The 21,995-nt window shown below is 37.4% G+C and overlaps 2 protein-coding genes and 1 long non-coding RNA gene across 5 annotated transcripts; 1 reads left to right on the forward strand and 2 right to left on the reverse strand.

The window, feature by feature from the left end:
- Positions 1–53: 53 nt before the first annotated feature.
- Positions 54–21,693, forward strand: LOC131793341 (uncharacterized). Of its 3 annotated transcripts, none has more exons than XM_066161067.1 (13): positions 54–160; positions 772–860; positions 2,947–3,809; positions 4,034–4,175; positions 4,350–4,557; positions 5,187–5,389; positions 6,476–6,696; positions 7,101–7,256; positions 8,300–8,483; positions 12,834–13,074; positions 13,218–13,466; positions 13,930–14,063; positions 15,327–21,693. In XM_066161067.1, the coding sequence occupies exons 2-13, from the start codon at positions 828–830 to the stop codon at positions 16,113–16,115; spliced, it is 3,423 nt and encodes a 1,140-aa protein (XP_066017164.1). In that variant the 5' UTR covers positions 54–160; positions 772–827; the 3' UTR covers positions 16,116–21,693. The 3 variants fall into 3 exon arrangements, with proteins under 3 accessions (XP_066017164.1, XP_058966732.2, XP_066017163.1); XM_059110749.2 differs by lacking the exon at positions 54–160 and adding an exon at positions 438–561; XM_066161066.1 differs by lacking the exon at positions 54–160 and adding an exon at positions 510–637.
- Positions 488–1,957, reverse strand: LOC136278001 (uncharacterized). Its single transcript, XR_010716146.1, has 3 exons — positions 1,499–1,957; positions 1,023–1,180; positions 488–619 (listed from the first exon to the last, which is right to left on the reverse strand). It is a non-coding gene; the product is annotated as an uncharacterized lncRNA (long non-coding RNA).
- LOC131793340 (arfaptin-2-like) lies at positions 8,799–11,465 on the reverse strand. Its single transcript, XM_066161224.1, has 3 exons — positions 11,461–11,465; positions 9,985–10,726; positions 8,799–9,297 (listed from the first exon to the last, which is right to left on the reverse strand). The coding sequence occupies exons 1-3, from the start codon at positions 11,463–11,465 to the stop codon at positions 9,145–9,147; spliced, it is 900 nt and encodes a 299-aa protein (XP_066017321.1). The 3' UTR covers positions 8,799–9,144.
- Positions 21,694–21,995: the final 302 nt, after the last annotated feature.

The raw sequence follows: 21,995 nt of genomic DNA on the forward strand, positions 1-21,995 counted from the left end.
AAGGAGGAAGTGGAAAGGAGAAGTCGCGGAACTGAAACACTGCGGGAACCTGATCATTGGCTTACTTATTCTACGGAGCTCAACTAATTTTCCTTCTTTTAATGTTAAATCCTTTTTTGTTTCATACATCACTTCTTTTGAAGCAGTATTAATCATTAAGGTAAGTCTCAGTTACTATTTTGGTTACGTTTCCTCATATTTCCGTGTGAATTTTTTCTTCTGTTGTTCTGCTAAACTTTCACTCATCAACTTAATTTGAGTGTCAAAGTGATTAAGCATTAATTTTTGCTAATTGGGGACACTAAATAAAGTTATACTTAACAAAATATAACAATGTTGACGTTTCATAGTTCATTCCATTTGTTGATCAGCGACGTGATGACGCGTTCATCGATTCCGAATATTCTCGGTTTAACAAAAGGATCTTAACGGATTAGAGGTCATAAAGTCACATGAGAACAGTTTGGTTAAATAATCACTTTCCGTGCACAATGAGTTTCTTTTGACATGTTTTGCTGACTGGAGCAATTTTTGATTACACAAAGGATGTAGTGTGGCAAGGTGAGTGAACGGTTCGTGAGATATTTCTTCTCTGTTAAAACTCGTGAACAGCTGGAAACTGAGAAGAAGAAACAAGGTATCTTTGAATATTCACTAAACTGTAATGAACTTAACATTTCGATCGACGGATCAAGGACTTAATACATGAATGTCCGTCTGTCTGTTTCTCATGCTTGCTTAATTTGCGATATTTTCTCTCCTCTCATATAGGTTTCCCCTTGTATCTAACTGGAAAAAAAACTTCAATTTGGACGAGGGACTACTGGATGCTCATTAATTTCCGCAATAAGAAGAGAAAGGTAGTGAAAACGAAAGTTAAATAAGATATTTACAAAGTTATTACGGACTAATTAGGGATCAAACACATACATCTTTATGTCTATTTCCATTAGGCATAAAACATTTGGTCGTGGTATACCAAATGTCAGTTTAAAGCATGATGGCAAATCTTTCAAACTTACACGAAAATTCAAATCCCCTTTGCTTGGCCTCTGATAATAAGGGAAACAGAACATATATCGAAAGTGAGACTCAATCTGGGGTTTTTCCCGCTTCCGCAATGATGTCATACTTCTGATCCAACCGACTTTGTCAAACCAGCAAATGTTCCTCGTCTGCCCTACGGAGAATAAGAGGATTGTTGGCTAGAGACAAATTTTTTTAAAAACACCGCACATGAAGATTCAAATTACAGGAAAGATTATCGGTTCCCATAACTTTAGACAGGGAATTTCAAGCACTTCGGAGTCAACTTTAAAAACATGGTAGCGACTTGGAATTAATGTACACATTTCAACCGTCGGCAGCGTTTGCTAAATTTTGGAATGTTTCAATTGTTTTTCGAACTCGAGCTTTTCGTTAGTACACTACCTTAGCGGGGTCGTAATCACTAGAAATCAGGATCATTACGCCATACCTAAAATTAAAATATTCTTACCTCAACAAAAGTGTTTGCACATTTCAAATGTGCTGTAAGGGTGATTGTACGCTCTTTCCACTTCTTTTTCCGTTGTAGTGCCATGTGTGAGGTACTTATGAATATACAGAACGGCCATTTCTACCGGCGACCGCTTACATGAAATATGCAAGATATAGCCCCAAATTTGCATACTTTGCCAAAGTTTGCATAATGATTCTTTGTCGACATCAAGAGTGCAATGTTGTCCAACATATACATAAAAGAGATTTAAATACCATCGGACTGACTCACTACATCGCCATCTCACAGAAACTTAGATAGATACTACCAAGAATCGAATATCTTGTTCAAAAACCATAATCTTTAAGATCAATTCAACAGATTAGAGATAATAAAATCACACAACGAGGCGTTCGGGTTTTTCCCGCGCAATGATTACTTTAAGTTTCCATCTGCGATATTCATTATCTTTCAGTTTTCTCTGACTGTTAGATCATAATTTTTACGAAAGATGTTATAAACATATAAACAGAAGAAAGGTTGGAGCAGCAGCCAACGTCACGTCATTTTATGCTATTGGCTTGTCGAATACATCAATGATGTAACGTAGATATTCACGGAGATTGAGATTACCAAAGAGGAATCTATGGAAAACTCCTCTTTGAAATTAGCTCATGTTTTGATCAACACTGATATAGAGCGATTGCATCATGGTTATTTCTTTCGATATGCATGTAAATGCAATCCTTCCATGAATACCGAAGCTAGTTTTCCATTCGCTACGTCTACGCATCCCTTTGGATTTTATAATTTGGCGAAGAAAATGATTCCATAAATGCTCCAGATGAAAGTAGAAAAATGAAATTGGAAGGGACATCATTAATGAAACTCATTAGCTGTTGTGACAATATTTACCACACACCATAGTCACAAATTGAATGTCTGAAATATTTAGAAACAAGTGGTTATTTCAGTCTAAAAAAATTGAAACAAAAAGAAAGTAAAAGCGGTCGACGAGAGACAAATATAGAAAGTGGTTGAAAAATAACTAAATGGCTGCGAAAATAAAGGAATACATCCTGCATCATTCCAAAGAATGGAACATTGTGTCGGTAACGGTCTAGAGGAACCCTATAAGTCTGCATTCTGTTCTAAATGGTCATTACACATGCACGATCTAAAACATTCGATTTTCTTTTTTCACAATACTTGTGAAGTTTACAGCGAACCGAGTTTTCAAGTAAGTCACAAAGAACAAAAACAAAATCAAGACAGAAACTAAAAGAATAACCGAGAGAGACCCTTTCAGCAGGAGTGGAGAACTCGATTAAATTCACTTTGAAAATGATTCATACACCATAATACTTGGTGGAAGTAGAGTAGGATCACATTAGCAGCTATACTTTAGCCTTGCTCTCGAATGAATTGCGTTAATAAAAGTAGACTAAATAAAACTTGACTTTCAGGAAAACAAGATGAGGACGATGCTCGAGCTGTTAAAAGAGGGTTACAAATTCGTTGAACTAATCAGACACCGATTTCCAAGAAAAGTTGATGCTGTCAGGATTCCACCTCGTCGTGGATTTTATCAGCGAAAAGAAGATAAAGAAGTTATGAATACGTTGAAACGCCTCTACAAAAATGGTAATTCCTCGCGCGTGAAGACCCTGATTTTACATGGGCCAGCAGGACACGGTAAAGTGCACTGCGCGGCAAATCTGATGGATCAACTTTACACTAAACCTGTACGCTCGCGATTCTTCTGGAACAAACCATGGAATTTTCGAAACAGACCAACAATCCTGTGGACAATCAAAGCAACAAATAAAGCAACGATACTCGAGAGTTTCTGTAGTCTTGCCAAAGAAATCGGTCTGACTGAACAGGCCAAGGTTGCAAATCAGGAACTACCACTTTTCAGCAGAACATCAGAAGGAAGACAATACCACATGAGTCTTCAAAATCAATGCCAAGAAAATGCCTACGACAAACCTTTGAAACAAATTTACGAAGAAGTTATGAAGACCCTGAGAAGGCAAGGTTCCTGGGTGCTATTGATAGAAGGTGTTAAAGAAGATAGGTCAAGTCAACAACAATTTTGGCCTGCGCCAGGTGATCCGAGCCTTGGAAATGGTCTGGTGATCATGACTACTGAAGATTCTAAGTTACTGCAAGAGGAAGGTGATGACTATCCATTGGCGAAGGTGTTCATCGGTAAAATGATGAAAGAAGATGCAGTTACATTTCTTGCGAAAAAAAGTGGTATCCCTTTAACTGATGCTGCATGCTTCGCAAATCTGGCACATTGCATTCCCCAAGATATAGCAAAGTGAGTTCTTTTACATAAAAAAAAGGCTTAAGCTAAGGTGATCGAGTTGAGAACCTTGAAAGTTTCTTTATAATCTTCTCCACAATCAAGCATCAACTTATGAATCAACTAATCCGTAAAAATCATGAATTATCAATTCACGTTAGACGGTAACTCATCAGAGGCCATCCCTTTATAAACATCTTAAAGGTTGTAGATCTGTAATTTAATTTTTCTTATAACAGGTTAGGAGCTTTTATGAGGGAATACCAAGAAGAAACGAATAAAAAACTAACTTTTGGAAATTTACCAGTACCACCGGAAGAAGTCACATTCCCTCAGTATATGATAATGATGATGGAACTAACACGTGAAAATCAAACGCAGGTAAGCTTAAAATATTTTAGTTTATCTTGCAGTACGGAGAGGCGACAACCAGGTTCCAGAATTACGATGTTAGAGAGGTATACTTAGATTAATGGTTGAACCGGTCTGCCTTCTATATTTCGGTTAGGCAGTGTTCTAATCACTAACATCTTTGGTTCTCTCGTTTATCCTTAGCTGTTAAAATTCTTGGCCTGCTGTTCTAGTGAGAACTACTTGCCCCTTGAAATTCTAGATAGAGGTATTACAGGTCCATTGGAACGAGCAAATTTCAGAGAATTTGTCGAATGTTCTACGAGAGAGGAAATTAAAGTAGTAACCATACATCCAAGAGAACACACCATGCTCAGAGATATACTCAGTGGGCAAAGCCGAAGTGTTACTGGTTAGTTGCAAGCTAATATTAGCTCTGTCACATAATGTAAGCAACAGCTGTCAGAATATGCAAAGATGACTTGGAAACGTAATTTCTATTTGTGATGGCCGTAAAACCTAACGTCCATGATCTAAAGAAATAACGGAAGTTTCGTTAATAAAATAACGTTATATGTTTCAGCAAAGGTAACCTAGAAGGCAATGAAAGCCGCTAATCTCGCCTGCATTTCAAAGGAACTTCATTACCTTTCGCTTTTGTGAGTAAGGGTTCCCTTGGAGTAAACAAATTCTAACTTCATTAACACTTTCGATCGGACACGAGAATAAAGGCAATCACCGGATCTTTTTTTAGCGAAAATATTTCATATTTGGAATGATTATAGTGGGGCACATCCTCCTCAAAGAGATTATTCCCAATATATTTTTAGATTCTAAATATAGATCACTCCCTCTATTTCCCTACGGTGCTGTATTGTTCTAACGTTCCAATTGTTCTACTCCTTTTGACAACGACTTTATAATTTCAAATTTTACTCAAGACTTGGTTTCCCACTTAGTCCTCTCTTGCTGTTCGTGAGTCGTATTTTCCTTTGTAGGAATATTTTACTCATTTATTTTTCCCCTTCTTTATTTTCGTAGAAAAGACATGGACTTACGTATTGAACATTCCCTTCTTGCAAAACAAACCACGAAACATAAACACTCCTACTCTGTCGTGTCTCGATGTCTCTCACGTGATTAAATGCCTGAGTGAGGTATGCAAAGATGCTTTACAAAACAACAGGAATAAAGACTTCAAATTGATGCGCTTCGTTTTACCACATCTGAAAGAAGCTGTGAAGGTATGCACTAAAACAGCTGTTCTTGTAATGACTAACTTCTGATCTGATCTGGCCGGAAGAAAAAAAAGCATAAAAAATTCGCATTTTTCAATCTTTTTCCAAAGTCTAAGGCTTAAAAGACAGTGATCTCTAGATATGTGGTTGTGTTACTGGCAAAAAATCTTGGTATTTCCAGTCGTATACTTTTGGACGCAGATGTAAACTAGGTCAAGAAGAGCTGGGTTTTTTTCATGCACAAAAGTGAAGTGAAGTGATCGGGGAAAAGTCGTCCAGCATCGCCGGCGCTTGTATGGCATTTTTACAAAAAAAATATTCGTGACAATAATATGGTTGTGTAAAAAAATTAATGAGAGCATTGAACTCAGTGAAAGTGAGTTTAACCATTCGGTTTACTTGTCCTATGATGAACTTTTGAAATATGGAAACAGTCTGGAGACGAAAATGTTTGATACCGAATGATTAAGAAATATCATTATGGATTAAAGGCAAGACTTCTCCCCAAAGAAATACACTTTTTGTCACTCACCTAGTTCTGATGGTTTTTTGGGAATTTTTTACGCCTTAATTTCAGTTTTCGATCGGATTTCCAGTAAGCTTTGCCAACAAATACTTTACAACTGATAGATTTTGCTGCCGCTAAAGACTTTTCCGATTCAAATTTCGATAACCCAGCTTCATTTTTTGAACATTTACCGGGAAAAGGAAATGTAACGAAAACCACAAATGACACAATAAACCGCGTTTTTCAAGGAATTTGGCGTGTTACATTGCAAGGAAATGAAGGACAGGATTTTACTGTACAAACGTCTTCGTAGTTGTCTCCCGCTCGTGATGATGTCCTATTTTTTAATAGTTCAAACAAAATTGTTAATATGGCCTCTTATGAGCCAGCTGTTTTGCTAATTAATATCTGCTATATTCGATCGGGGCGATTGTAGCAAATGCATAGCTAGGACATCTTTTCTGAACTAACTTTAAATCGAGTCAGGTGTGGCCTTGCGTGAACAAGGACAACTGCAGATGAGTGGGGGTGAATGATGCATTTAATGTGTAAATCACATTGAAAAACAAGTTTTTTCCTTAAAGCTCAAGGAAAAGTTGAAACTAGAAGGAGAATTCGACCCCCTCGTCATGGCTAATGGACATGCCTGTCTTGGGGAAGGTTTGCTCATCTTTGGAAGGCCTGAAGAAGCAAGGGAGAACCTCAAGATTGCTCTAGACCTCTTCAAGAACTATGAAGGCCAAGAGAATGTGCAACTTGACCTGGCTAACGTGTGGCACTTCCTGGGAGAAGCCCACAGCAACAGGTATAAGTTGAATCCTCATATTCTGCGCACAACCAGTTAAGGCATAGTTTCAACATCGAAATCACAGATTTAACAAACATATTTCCATTAAAATTGATAATTATTTTACGAACATATTTCGCATAATTACATCATTTTTGGAAAATGCCCGTTGTTTTGCTTTCATTTTAAATTTTAAAAATCCAGTTAACTTCATTTTGATACGAAAAGAGAATTTCTCCTCCAAACCACCTCTAATAAGCAGTATCCACGTCTAAGAAAGCAACTAAGTTTTGAGAGCTTGGGCAGTAAGGATACGTTATCACAAGTTTAGAATGTTAGTTGCATTTCGACCGAGGGTTCGAATTAAAGGTACAGATTCTTGCTATATCATAAGTCTTATGGGTTAATTTATGAATTTATAGTCACCTCGCGAGCCCGTGGGAAAGAAAAATGTATTTAGAAATAGCCTTGCAAGAGAAAAAGCGGTTCTACAAAGGAGAGGATCACCCACAGATTGCTTTGACTCTACGAAGTCTTGGAAATGTATTGAACGAACTGGGAAGACATACTAAAGCTATGTAAGTATCGAAGAAAGTTAATTATAGCCCTTCAGTAAGTTATTTTCAAAATTAATTTTCAAAAGATCCAGCGACTCAATTTTAAGAAAATAACGAGAAATTTGAAAAAGCAGTCAAACCGGGGTGTTACTCTCGACTGAATGTCCAAAACAAGCCACTAGACGAAGCACCACTTACGCTAAAATTACCTATGCTAACGTCAGACGTTCCACAAAGTTTCATTAGACAACCGGATCTACAATCTTTACACGTTCATAATAAAATGATCATGACGCGAAATTTCGATCCAGCTTTATCCAAAACTTCAACGACAACAAATGATAACCGCGAAAAAATGTAAGCAATGTTTAAAATCAGAATAATGTTCCCGGTACCTAAATCTTTTTTCCCTTCAAAGCAGTAAAACGCCAGACTGAGGATTTCCTTCTGACACTGCAGCTCAGGAAACATCACTATCAAAAACTCAAATTCTTTGAACAGAAATCAAAGAAACTCACTCTTGACAGTAATTGCCTTGTTCATCAACTTCAGTTAGCCTCAATGAAAATCTAAAACTTGATCAATTCTAGAGAGAAAATCTCTTCTCCTTCCTGTTGAAATATTTTATAGCATGTGCCTGTGTGGATAGAATGTATAGCTTGTGATGAAAAGCAAGGCACCAAGAAAACCACTGGCTTGTCAATAACCACAATAAATATTTCCCAAATTTTTACTTTCAGTATTCAGGAAGATACTTTAGACTTTGGAGGGTTCAGACAGGAAGCGAAATATTGCTTCTGCTTAATTTACTTCAAAAATCACATTCGCAGCAAACTCGATATATTCTCACAAAAGTTTACGAACGACTTTAGACTGCCAGAAAGTTTGAGGCCTTGAGCGAAGCAAGCCGGCGGGAGATCTGTGAGGGGTTTAACATCGATGATCAGATTAAGTTTTAGATTAATATGCGAGGGTTAGATTAAGGGTTAGATCAGATTAAGTTTTAGATTAATATGCGAGGGTAATTCTTTCTCATGTATTAAAAAAATTCACTTTTGTCTCAGTAACTTAATCCAAAGAGCCCTGAAGATTTATGTCGGTAAAGAAAACTTCAAACAGGAATATGGTTACACCCTGAGTGCATTGGGATCTTCGTACCGCTACCTCGGTCAGTATGTTGAAGCAGAAGACTACTTAAAGATGGCTCTCAAAATCTTTGAATCCGTCGCATCACCAAGCGAACTGAGGGTAATGTTATACTTAGAGGTCACAGCGATAATTTTACCTTTACGTTCTAGTTGAAGCTTGTTTTCAGCCTCTTCACAATATCCCTTCCCTAACATTATTACTTATTGGGCTCCAGTCTAATAGTTAATTTGAGAGTGCGGTATTGGACCTTGTTGATCTATATGTCTGTAGATAGCATTCATAATATCATCCTGTAGCTCATATGCACCGGATCTTATAGCATTCATGAACCAGTGGAGCAGAATTCTGCCTGGAAACTCTTGCAAAGACTCCGTGTTTCATTTCATTCTTCATTTCATTCTTGAAGCCCCAAAGGTTACTCCGGATATCCAATTACACGCTGTGACTTTTTGTTAAACAGGGACACAAAACTAGATTAAGCTTAAATATTATATCTTTACACTAGATAATTATGTCTTCAAGCTTCACGTTTTGGGAAACTAAACGGATCTCGACTTACAGACGGATGATGAATTGTTATTCCAACATAAATTGTTGTGAGTGGGGATTATTCCCATTCACGACATGAGTTATGTTATCTAAGATGTAAGATAGTTGTCTGCACTAATCCTCTATAATAATACTGATTTTACCAATATATAAACTTTCTGGCAACACCACAATGCTCTTAGTTTGATTCCGATGCTATGGTGGCATGCCTTCAATGTTCCAGGATAAATGGCTTTTTGCCATCATTGTTCTTGTATTTGTTATGAAATTCCTTCATACTGTCATCCAGGGCCCCTTTGTTTCCAGCAAAGTAAGCTGTAGTTGCATTTTGGAAGAGTGACAATTGTTTATGCAAAACTTTCACCTGTTGAGGAAGTAGATAAAAGAAACAGATGGCAAAACTGATCCAACTTCTACTCGGGCGCATTGCGTGGAATAAACGTTTAAGGTGTCTACATGCAACGTCTAATAGGGCACTCCTCACAACAATTGTTTGCTCATATTAATGAAACATTGATACTTAAAACCTACGATGAGTTCTCATAGATATCTATGTCACTAACCCAAGATACCTCTCCCCCCCTCCAAGCAAGACTAACATTTCATCTTGGATATAGTCACATCAGTTTTAAACAGGTGATATAAATTGCACGCTCACACAAAATAAACAGTTCTGGCTTAGACTTCGCAATGTATTTGTGACCTCAAACAAGATATCATATATAATGTCTTTCTTTAGGATTTTCCACTTTTTAAATGCCCAAAATTTGTCATCATAATTTCACTAAAAGTTATGTCTGTTGATTATTGAAAATTTCTGTTAAAATACCGTAATCAGATGAAAATAAGTGGCATCGTCAAGGAAATTCAGATTTTTTAAGTGCTTCGGTCGAAACCCCGCATGAATGCTCAAATGCTTTTATTTTCAAAAGGGAATTCTATCATTTTTTTTCATGTCCACCCGAGTAAAGCCCATAGCGGTAGTGTAAAAGATAACATTTCGCCATGATTACTGCAAGTGGGTCACATGAGACGTGAACTGCAAAAATACCTTGTTTTCTTCTAAAAATCTGAGTTTGATCGCTAAATCACCCCGAAGTCGATCAAATTTGTCTTTTTGGACATCATACTTCTGCTTTGCCGCTTCAGCTTTATGAACTGTCGCTGCTGTTCTTGGTCCAACTTGGATGGATTCTAGGTCTGTCCTGTAAGCATCATATTCTATTCTGGCGGATTCATAAGCTTTCACTGTCATGATGGAATCCTCTATGGTCTTGTGCACCAGAGTCGTCAAGTTAGATGTAAAAAGCTTAAGTGCCCCAAGAAGAACTTCTCCATTCTTAACCAGTAATCTTTGGTACTCAGCATTGTAGTTAAAGTCAGCCTGAAGTTCTGGAGATTTTACCCCTAAATCTGCAAAGGCATCGGCAAGACCTCTTTGACTTTGAACCATATTCTGTAAATGGTTCGTCATCTGTTTTGCCAGTTTCAGAACATTAACATACTTTACTTGGGTTTCTTTTAACAGAAGAATCTGTCCTTCAAGTTCTTTGTCCACGGTCCTTGTGCCTTTACCAAAACGTTCAGAAAGATACTGCCTGGTAAATTTATAAGTTGAAATACTCCATTTCTTTAAGTGATCTATTTTCTGAGACGCATTTGCTCGAATTAGAGCTTGGGAGGTGGGATGACTACCTGAAGTCGTACCTTCAGATGACTGCCAAGGCGTTGGTGATGTGGCGGGCCCTGCTGAGATTTGGTCAGTGATAAACGTTAAAGATTTAAGCAAACAGCTACAGCTTTAAGGCTCGACTTTAGGTAAAGCGAACTATAAAATATTTGTTGCGTCAATATCTCTGAGGAGATGCACTACCTCAGATGGCGTTTTGTCCCTCAGTTGGTTATCAGTACAAGAACAAAGACACAAACCTACTGAGACTAGCAAAAAAAGCTTTGTATATCCCGTTTTGGCCTGAGTTTATGCGCTTAGACGTACAAAAGCCACCCAGCAACTTAAGATCTACCGGTGGTGCTCAAGTACAAATCCCAGCAATGACAAATATATTTCAAGATCATGCTGTGACTCTTTTGAATAAGCTCTTCTTGAGACATTTTTTAAACACAGCAAACCATGGCGTTTTTAGCAGAGGTTAAGCGCTTCCTACTTAGCCAAACTAATGCCGTTAGAACATGCTAACTTGAACCTCCTCAACTAGTTCCTTCCAATTTTTATGATTGATGTAATATATAGCATTTAACTATCATTTTTTTTTTTCGCTATCGTTATCCTTCCTTTATTGTATATCAATCGGTAGGTGTAGAGCTACTCTCTAGAGATAATACCGGTAAGCATGTCCTAGACAGGGAATTGGCTTTGGCCTCAATAGCTCAGTGATTTGTTGCGCACGTACAAAGGATCTCCATTTGTTTTCTTCCCAACGAAATGAGGAAAACTTTACGACTAATGGAGTTTGAAGACTTTCATAGACGATAATTACTACTGAGTGGGCGTATTCCCTATGTTTACTTCATGGCCTATATGTCGTAATTAAACGCCTCTGGATCCGCCTCTAAATATGTGGTTGAATGTACCAAAAAACCGATGAATACGATGTTGACACAGTAGCTGCCGATTAATTTGCTCTAGTTTTCAAATGTGCATGTCAACGGAGCCCGGTTAATTTTCAAAGGTAAACTTGTTTGAAATATTGAGCGTTGGAACATCTTTTCCGAGATCGTACGACCAAGAAATCTTGACTCACAGAATGATACTAGTTTTTCTTATTCATCAATGTAAAACGTGCCTCCAACATTAGTAGAAAACCGCTCTTCGATAAAGATGTTGATTTAGATCTCATAAGATAGAATAAATAACTTATTATGTTTCTCATTATTAGCCCCCTAAAACTTCATATTTTCATATCTTTTCACTGGTTGATCTCCGGTTGCAACAGCTTACCTCGAGAGGCTTTGTTGGTATCCTTCATTGATATCATCCTAAAAACACGGACTAGTTTCCTTCACCAAGCTACGAAATTAAAAATCACAGGCGCGCAGTGAATGTGACTAAGTGAGCGGCTAGAACAAGCATGGGCACCGGTACCCGCAATTACCTGTAGCACATCCGGTAATAGAATGGCAAGTCTATTCGAAAAGGAGTTGTCAACTCCCACGGGTCCACGGGTACAAGTACAGTGGCTCAGCTTAAGAAAATTTAATGTAAGAGTTGCAACTTAGTCATGATGTAAATTATGGTGGGAAAGAATGACCATGATCGAAACGAAACTTTAGTAAATAGCCTCGCGTGTACAAATTTTACAATATGAACAGGGACAAATAAATTGAAAAAGAGAATGGAGAACCTATTTATCAGCATAGAAAACAATTCACGAATATTTCAAACAAGACTCGTAATACACAAACTGAACTCTATATCATGTTTTCCACGAGAATTGTGAAGTTTGTTTTTCATGTTTGTTAAAATAAATTTGAACCGAGCTTTTGAAGTATGCTTTCTTAGTAAACAAGTATTGTCTTGTCTAATTTTTCTCACCGCAGTCGTTTGGAGGGCAAGAAACCTGTATCCAGAAGAAATCTCTATTGCGAGAGAACTTGCAATATTTTTTTCATGTATCTATCGAAGAAAATTTTGAACACGCAACCTATGGGTGATATCAGAATAAAATGGCATTAAGTGATAAAAGTATAACGAGAAGAGAAAAAAAATCTTGAGAGTGTTATGTCAACGGCCACCTTCAACCACCTGGTTTATTTTCATTAGGTTGTTCTAATTCACTGTTGTGAATGTCAAACGCAATCGGTAAGGATATATCTAACTGACTGCAATTATCTGGCCTGAACAAACTAAATGGTCTCAACCTAAAAAACCTTACCTTTCAGATTGGCGCGACACTCAGCCGTTTGGCCTCTGTGCAAAGAAATATGGACAAATTAGATGAAAGCATTGCTTCCTTGGACATGGCACTTAAAAAGTTTGGATACAACGACATATACAGTGCTGTTATTTTATCAAAGCTGAGCGTGGTGTACCGCTACAAGGCGGATTTTAAAAGAAGTCTCCAGTTTGCGTTGAAAGCTAAAAAAATTGCAGATGACCAATATGGCACAAAAAGTCATCCCGGTAAGTTATTGTTAATTCTCATCGTATTCTCCACAATGTTATCGTTTTGTTATTAATAAAACGAAGAGGTTGAACTATTCATTACATTAGCTACGTTAATCCTTGAGAACTTTTGAACTCGAGAGGATCTTTTTTCGTTACAGCTAGAGCTACAGCATTGTTAAATCTTGGACATGCGCTGAGTGATGTGGGAGATGTAGACGATGCAGTGAGAAGTCTTACAGAGGCCTTAGATATCAACAAGAAAATCCACGGCAGTATCCATCGCATTGTGGCCGCCAACTATAATTATTTATCGTATGGCTACCTACAGATGGGAATGATTCAACAAGCCAAGAAAGAGCTACTACACGCTATAAAGGTCATGCACCATTACTCTCGCTCTCACCCAGGTAATAAGCGACATTGTTACTTTCAATGGCAGAAACAGCTCGAAACTTACTCTCGAATCGTAGAAATGGATTAAGTTTAGGGCCTCTTTCGTACTTTAAGATGACGAGTAAGAGGACATTTTTTTTTCTTTTATAACGACCCGTCTCATTCTAACGGCTTTTTTGTGTAAACGACCATTAATAAAATTGACTAGAGAGGGGTCTCCCTTGGACCAGGATTAGATTCGACTAAGATAGGAAGCTAAATCGAGGACATGTAAGGAAGCCCTTAGGATCCAGTGCAATTGTTTTTGTCTCCGGTGCAATTGTTTTTGTTACAAATTAAAATCAGGGTCTTCTTGCCGGCAAATCACCACGATAGCGAGAGATTCCCCAACGATTGTAATAATTTCGATCAATGCATAGTAGACCCCAAAATCAAAGATGACGTATTAACGCTTACAGCTGTTTTTTTTCCTTTAAGAGAGAGCTAATTCTCAAAAGAGGCTGAGCAAGGTCTGCTTAATCCTCGGGGAAACCGTCAAAAGCGCAGATTTAGCTGACAGTGCTCTCCAAATCTACAAACAAACGCATGGAGATACCATGGAACATAGAGAGGTAAGCCAAAAGACACTGCATAGTTGGTGAGTTAGATTTTTATGATAGGTACAAGTACACTGGCCTGTGAATTTTCCTTTTTGTTTGGAAGGAGCCCTTTTCAGGAGTACTGAAGTTAAGGAGTCACAACTTTTGCTCATGTCTAGGTATATTAAAAACGAAAACTTATCTTACAGTATACATAGTCTGCCTATCGAACAATTTGTTGATTTCTCTTGAATTTTCTGCCGGGTAAAGGACCCTTATCAGCTATTGTTTTTTCTATATAACTTGCTCAATTTAACAAATAAGTTTCACGTTGCCGTGCCTCTGTTCAGTAATAGATCACAGCTGACGTTCATAATGTGGTACGAACAAAACAGTGGCAAACAAGGCAAAGCCGACTGTGTCACTAATGTTACCGCCACATTTTGACGTCTCTTAGTGAACTGTTCCTGTACAGACCCGCGGCAATATGGAATCTATTGGTTTTACATGACAGAAAGCAAACTCTTGAAAATGGTGAGGTCATCTGTGTCTGTACTCCTGCATGTCGAATTCAGCTTATCATAAGAAAGCCGTTGTCTATCGACCATTAAGACGGTCAGACGCATGCATCTATTTAAGCCAGCAAAAAGTTTGTTCAAAGTGACTATGGCTGAAGCAGTATTGAGTAAAAAGATGTCGAAGCCTTACAGATTTCCTACAATAAAAAGGTCACATAGACATTTGGCCGAAGTCGATTGCGGCATCAAGAGAAAATAGCCACAGCATCAGGAATTTCTTACTAAGACTGTAAGTTAGGCTTTCAAACCAGTGTAACAATAGTTATTAATAAATATCGATAAAAACTGGAATCAAAACATGAGCGAGGACTGAACATATTTGATGCCTTGATACACAATGGGGGAACCAAGTTCTTCAAGTTCGTGACATTGATTCGTTTCCCTAAAAAAAATAAAAACTTCTAACATTAGGAAAAAAAATGATCGATCTTCAGAAAGAAAATAGAGACTCGGATTAAATATCGAGGAAATGATAATATTCAGCCCTGGCAAGGAGAAACAAATGAAAACGAACACCTGATTCCCCCTCGTACCAAATATCCTTCGAAGTGGAATTCTCTGTAAGGTAACGAGTGCATACAGACGCACAAGGGCCACACACCAGCAAATTTAACTGGAAAGTTTAATTAAACTTGTCTACATAAAGATAAAAATTATCACGACTTTATGTTGACAATTAGGAGGCGACACTACAATTCTATTGTATTGTCTATTTTAGGTGCGGAGGGGTACAGTTCGGGTGGCTTACGCCTGCTCTAAGCTTGGTTTGTCTGACATGGCTGAAGAATATCTCAAAGAGGTAGAACTTGGTTTTCCCATGGGCCAAGAAATTAGGTCCCACCCCGAATTTGCCGCACTTCTCCGGAAGAAAACCGAAATTATTTTAGATAGCTTCGAATTCAACTGGCCTTTGAACGAGGTGAGCGTCCAAGAAATACTTTCACAGGCAAACAAGGATTTACTCCAAGCAGAAGAAATTTTGAGCTATCCATTTCGATTTACACAACAAATCGCATTAACAAAGAAGGAAAAAGCGCGGTTAAGCGTACTAATGGGAAACTACGGCAACGCGTATAAGGACATTCGTTCAGCTCTAAACATTCTCCCGCGGTATTGCGATTATTTGAAGGCAGATTTTTCGTTGATAAGGAGTGATGCTGAAAGAGGCCTAAATATGGTTAATAGATCAAAGGTGTCTTTGGAAACAGCTGAAAATATTTATCGAAATATTTTTGGTGACGACCATCCAATGGTTGCAGTCACTTTGCAAAAGCAGTGTTCTCTACATTTGGATTTCGAGCACAAAAGTAACACTGGCATGAACGAAGCCCATAAATATTTTGAAGCAAGTCACAAAGCTTGTGAAGTCCTTAAAAGTAACTTGGAGCAGCAGCTTGCCGGTATCCAAAGAGATTTTCTCAAAAACTACAGTTTTGAGCGACACCCTATTCTTAAACGACAGAAGTCGCTTCATAAAAGGTTAACGCGCAATCAAGGTGCTTGGTGAGCTGAGTAAAGACACTCCACCAAAGAAAAAAGAAGACAAGAACATTTCAACAACAGTTTACAGCAGTTTATAGAGCCTGAAAACGATTCCCTTTCTATTCACCAATTACTGATGTAACGATAGTTCTGCTCTTTCGTTTATTTCATTGATGAAACGACTATTAAGGCCACTTTCTCATGTCATGGCTGCCTCACATTATGCTTTTATGTCCAGTGATAGAGATGAACCCAACTTGCAAATATGTTTAGGGGAGGCGGCAGGTTGTTTTATCATAGATTTCATTCCAATAGAATATACTCTTTTTGAGCATTTATGAAATGAGAAAATCACGATGATCGTGAATTCTTGTGGTGGAAAAGAAGTGGGAGGGGTGGGGGCAAGACAGTCTCCTGGTTATCAGGAATAAACATTACGTAAAATCATACGTCGTTTCTCTACTCCCATGTACGGCCAATCTTTACTAACCAATTTAACTACGATCTTCATCACTGTGTGCTACTATTGATAAACGGTTTCATCTGGAAACTTCTTTAAAGTACAAAATTAAAACATTTTGTTTTTTGTAATATATTGTTAACTGTTCTCTGACTAGTTGCTGTAAGTTAACTGGTTATGTCAACAACTACTTAATTTTACTTAATTGTACTTTTTGACCCTTCTAGGAGTTTTTAGACTTTCCAGGATTTCTAGTTAGACTAGCATTATCCTTGAATCGAGATATAGCTTTTTATGTAAAAAAAAAAAAGTATGAAGGGTATCTTTGCGGAAACGAATCTATTTTGGTATTCGTTTTTAAGTTGCATGCTTATGGAACAAGTTATTGTTATTAATTAGGAAAAGTGAATCCGTTCCTACATTTAATCCTTTCACTCCCAAGATCTCATTTGAAATTCTCGCTACTGTCTGCCATGCAATTCTTTCGATGTTCCTTCAGAGAATTTGTTATTGGATTAACTTATAATCCCCTAATTGTAATTTTGGTCTATTCTCATTACTTGTCTCCTTGATATTGTATCAATGTTGTAAGAAGAGATTCTGTCTTGGTCACTCATGGAAGTGAAAGGGTTAAGAAAGAGTTAGGGCTGTTTTGCGTTACCATAACTGAATATTTAATTTTGGTCATTGGCCAAGAGAATATAAACGGTATATATTCTCTTGCAAATACTTATTAATCATCTGAGTTGGTTGGTTATATTTCTATTTTTACACATGTATTATCATCATTATTTTTTTACAAGAAAATAATTTTGCTCTATTCGTTAATGTAGCCTATACATTGAAGGAAGTTCGTTCTGTTTCTTAGGCTCCTTAAAGCATTAGTGTTGCCACGTGTTCAAGGCTAAGTACATGTATAAAGTAATCGCTAGTCTGTAAAAGAACAAAAACAAAAAAAAACAATGTTCAAATGTTTTTCCTTTATTAACTGAACAAATTTAATCAGTAAGAATTACATAAAAATTTTGCTACAAGATAATAGGTAAATCAACTTTGTTTTATCTGAAGCCAGGATTATTTGGACTGTTACATTTTCAAAAAAAATTGTTTGTTGACAAAAATTAACACTCAACCAGCTGACCTTGCTAATCATAACCTTTGTCGAGTAATAAAGCTGTATTTTCAATCAATAGTCTAGGGAGATTACAGTTAGCAACAATACGATGTAATATCTACAACAGAAAAGTGAGGTTTATTTGGTCCTTTTAAGCAAATAGTTCAAATTGTCAAAGGTTATCAAGTCATATTTTTTTTTCTTACAATTGCCTGTTTATATGTCTGGCATCCTGCAATCCGACAGAGGTCATCAGAAACTTCCCTGACGGTTAAACTCAACTAACGGTTAATACATGATAAGCCAACTTCATTGAATGTTTTGTTTCCAAATACCAAACGGGCAAATACCAGGCGGGTAAAGGGAAGAGGGTTTGAAAGGATGACTTCTTGAATTGAAAAGGACTTCTGTATGTCTATAGCTTGCGTGGCTGAAGGTTTTTGGTCGTTCAACGAAGATTTGTGCGGCCGAGCGGTAGTTTATTCCTTTACATTCCCTCCGTTACTTCGCCGCTCATTCGCGCGGATCTGTTACCCAAAATTCCCTATATCCTATAAATGACAGAACTGCACAACAAAGTCGCGAGGAAAGTGGGCAGAAACGACCAGCTGCTTGGCCACATAGATCTTCATGGACAGACCGACAACCTCCGGCTATGTTTTAAGACTTCCAGAAGTCATCCTCTCAACCCCCTCCCCCCTCTTTTAACCGCCCCTACACCTCCCACTTCCCTTCTCTTCTCACATAAGGCTCTATATCGTCCTAGCTAGCTTAGAAGGGAGAAATATAGACTCTTTTTGTCTTTTCTTCCCTTCAATATATAATGTTATTCATTTACTTTTGTGATGTCATATATTGAGTTGGATCTGCTTACTCCCTCCCCCCTTACTCATAAAAATTACAGCTTTGGGTCGATCGAGTATAACGAGTACATTAAAAACAACGTGCTCGTTATACACAAGATCGAGTATAACAAACGGAGGGTTTGACCAACTTCACGGAGATATGGTGTTCTTGTCTCTGAAAGAAAGTATTGTTCAGTGAGCATTAGATTGTTACAAGCAGGTCGCTTAATTAATTTTCTTGACAAATTTTTAAACTTCGCAAATGCTGGAAACTTAAAGCAGCCACCTCAATTTGACTTTGGTACGAATACTCCAATTTAGCCTTCGTCTGGTCCTGTTTTATCCAAAACTTCGTTTAGTATAATATCACGAATTAAAAAAAAAAAACCAGAAAAAAAGAAACTTTTGCCATACATAACTCGCCTTAAGCTTAAATCTTACCCAGATACAGCAGTTTACGCTTACATGCAAAATATGTGATACTCTGACAATAAATTAGTCTTAATTAAGTACCTGCGGAAAAGAACGATTGCATTCGGAAAAAGCGCATCCTCTGCTTCTACTTCTGCTGCTGCTGCTGCCGCAAGCATGCCCTACCCAATGCTGTAACTGTCAAATACCATAATGAGAGAACAACCTGCATATTTAGGATTATGTAAGAAACAACTACCATTTACTTTACTGCATAGAAAAGGCTTGACCCGTTGTTTTCCTTTGTTAACAAATTACATAGAAGAAAGTATAGAATATATAAAGTTTACTGTAGGTATACCTTTGTAGAGAGATGGCCTTTACATGGTGGAGGTTCACTGTGGTGTGTCTGATTACCTCCTCTGCTTTTAATTTATAACCTAGTGATAAGAAAATTAGACTATTAATGTATCAAGGCTGGTCACTTTCCTCTAACGAAACATGGAGGCATGCACCTATACCAGACAACCACGCAGCAATGACTTGGCGTTTGGTAACACCAACTTGTTGCAGAATCAAGACATGGGCACCACTCAGGGGACGTGGATCTTCACCAACACGTTCGAGCATATGTGACAGACTGGGTGATCTGTTGTGTGCCACAAAGACCAAACAGCTGTCTAACATATTTGTTGGTTGTGTATCCTCGTTAAGTGTCCTTTGGAATAAAAGGAATATCCTTCAATCCATACTAAGAGACAATACGAGACTAGAGATGTACATATTAATATTTGGAAAATTACGAGACAGTTAAGGGCCCAGCCCTCACTAAAATTTGCGTTTTAAGCAGGAAAAAAAAAAGAAACATCAACATCATTCATCTGTGAATAGAAATTTTCACAAGAGGTGGAGTATTTTTCTGATAATTTAAGCTAAAAATAACTACGTTTACTTCTGTACTTCTGGCATGTTCTGTTTAGGGCACTTTTGATAACAATTTTTTACTTTGTTTGATATTTTTTAGCCCACCTGATGACATTGACACTCTCATCAAACAAGACCACCACAATTGGTGTCAGGTCTTGGTGGCTCTGTACAACCGCCTAAACAAATCAAAGAAAGGTGGTTAAAAGGAATGCTGCAAGATAAATACAACCATGCACAGATCAACACTTTCAATAATTTCTAATTGAAATTTAAAGGTTGCCTAGAAAACGTGCCTGGTCAAATGTAAATGGACCTGGGGGCCACATTAATCTTCTCTCAAGAAGGAGTTACAGCAGTTGGACCTGCTGTAAGGGTTCTTCAATATCTGAAAACAATTTTTCAACCTGTCAATCAGGGACCTTTACAAATGAGTACAACCTCTAATCATGATCTATGGTGACATTCAATTATTACTCTGAAGGTATAATTTAACAGAGTTAGTACTAATATAGAGATAACTTTCTTGCCTGTCTCCATTGCCTAACCATTTCATAGAGGGATAAACTAGTGTATGAAATCCAGACTGAACACCCATTCTAGTGTTTCATTTAATTGTTGCTAGCTGGACAACTTGGTATAAATTAGCTTCTACGTTTCATAGAATGCCAAAAAGTGCCGAATAAGAGATCAAATTACATCTGTGACATTTGTTTTAAGAAAGCTTATAATACTAAAAAAAATTTAAAATGTCCTCACCAAAGACTTCAGCACCCTCTATGGCTTTTTGACAACTTGCTTCTCCTCCTATCAAGATTGAAAAACAGATATCAACCAAGGCAATAATTGTAATCACCTTCATCTTGTAATAATCTAGGATCAAATCATATAAGTTGCAAAAACATTGCCATAGAAAAATAATTGAAATAGCCATATAGGAATGTATAACAAGCATTCTTACAACAGCTTGTAGCACTCACGGTTCACAAGTGAACAGTATTAATGTGTATTTGCTACTATCTTGAGGGGTCTCATGCATTTGCGGCTTGTAGCCTTTCTCGCTTTCTGAATATAACTTTTAAAATTTAGTGATAAATCTTTGCCGATTGGTCTGAATACAGATTTTCTGGGAGAGACCAATCAAAATAGGAAGTTGCTCAGATTCTACCTTGCCAAACAGACCCTTCAATGTTGTTATTGAAAGTTCCAAAACTTAAAGCGACTTAAGAAAGGGAAAGTACTGTATATTGTGTCAATAGAGGGAAATATTTTTCATCAAGTGAATTTGTATCCATAACAGACTGGATGTTCCCACTTATTTCCAGGGTTGTGCCTTTGGTTGAGATTATATCTATAAAGGTATAATTATAAGTAAACAGATTTCTAACTTCAGATGCATAATTGATTCTTAGTAAATTCAAACCTTCTAAACCTACAGCCCTGGTAGAACAAGCTAAAGAAGAAAACAGCCTTCATTTTCAAAAGATTCAGGTGTGCTGAAACAACAAAAGCCTTTACAACTAAGACAAAAGCAACATCAAATTAACAAAAACTAAGCTGAACAATGAAGCATACACCTGCCCCCCAAAAAAGCAGGCAACTATTTTTCAGTTCAACTCAAGGATGTACATTTTAAAAAAATCAGGTTCTTGCAAAAAAAAAATTCACTCTTCAACAAAGTTTATCTTTATTTCAAGTGAAATGGTCAAAAACAATAAAATTCGACTACTTTGAATGCTGCTTTAAGTAATACACCATCTCTGAACCCCGGCTAGTAGATTTCAGTATTGTCATGCTGCAAAGCAATCAATATTATTACATTTCTCAGTCAATAACATCCTAGAATCAAAAACATAAAAGGCACTGGGTTACGTTAATATTCTGTAGATCATCGCTAAAGAAATGCTGTGAACATTAATAAAAGACGCATGCAGGTTAGTTCTGGTTTTGAATAAAAATTAAAGAGATCATTCTCAAAACGTTTTTAAAGCTTTAGGCTCAGCGTCTTGTTTTGAAGTCTTTGAGCACTCTGTGAAATACTGACTTGTTTCTCCTTCTTCTGCTTCCAAATTTCAATCACCTTTCGTTTCCCTTCGTTTGAAACCAAGTCGTGCTGCTGCTGTGTAGCACGGCACGTTCATAGCGAGTAAT

The sequence above is a fragment of the Pocillopora verrucosa genome, chromosome 14, assembly GCF_036669915.1.
Source record: "Pocillopora verrucosa isolate sample1 chromosome 14, ASM3666991v2, whole genome shotgun sequence".
Classification (NCBI taxonomy): Eukaryota; Metazoa; Cnidaria; class Anthozoa; order Scleractinia; family Pocilloporidae; genus Pocillopora; species Pocillopora verrucosa.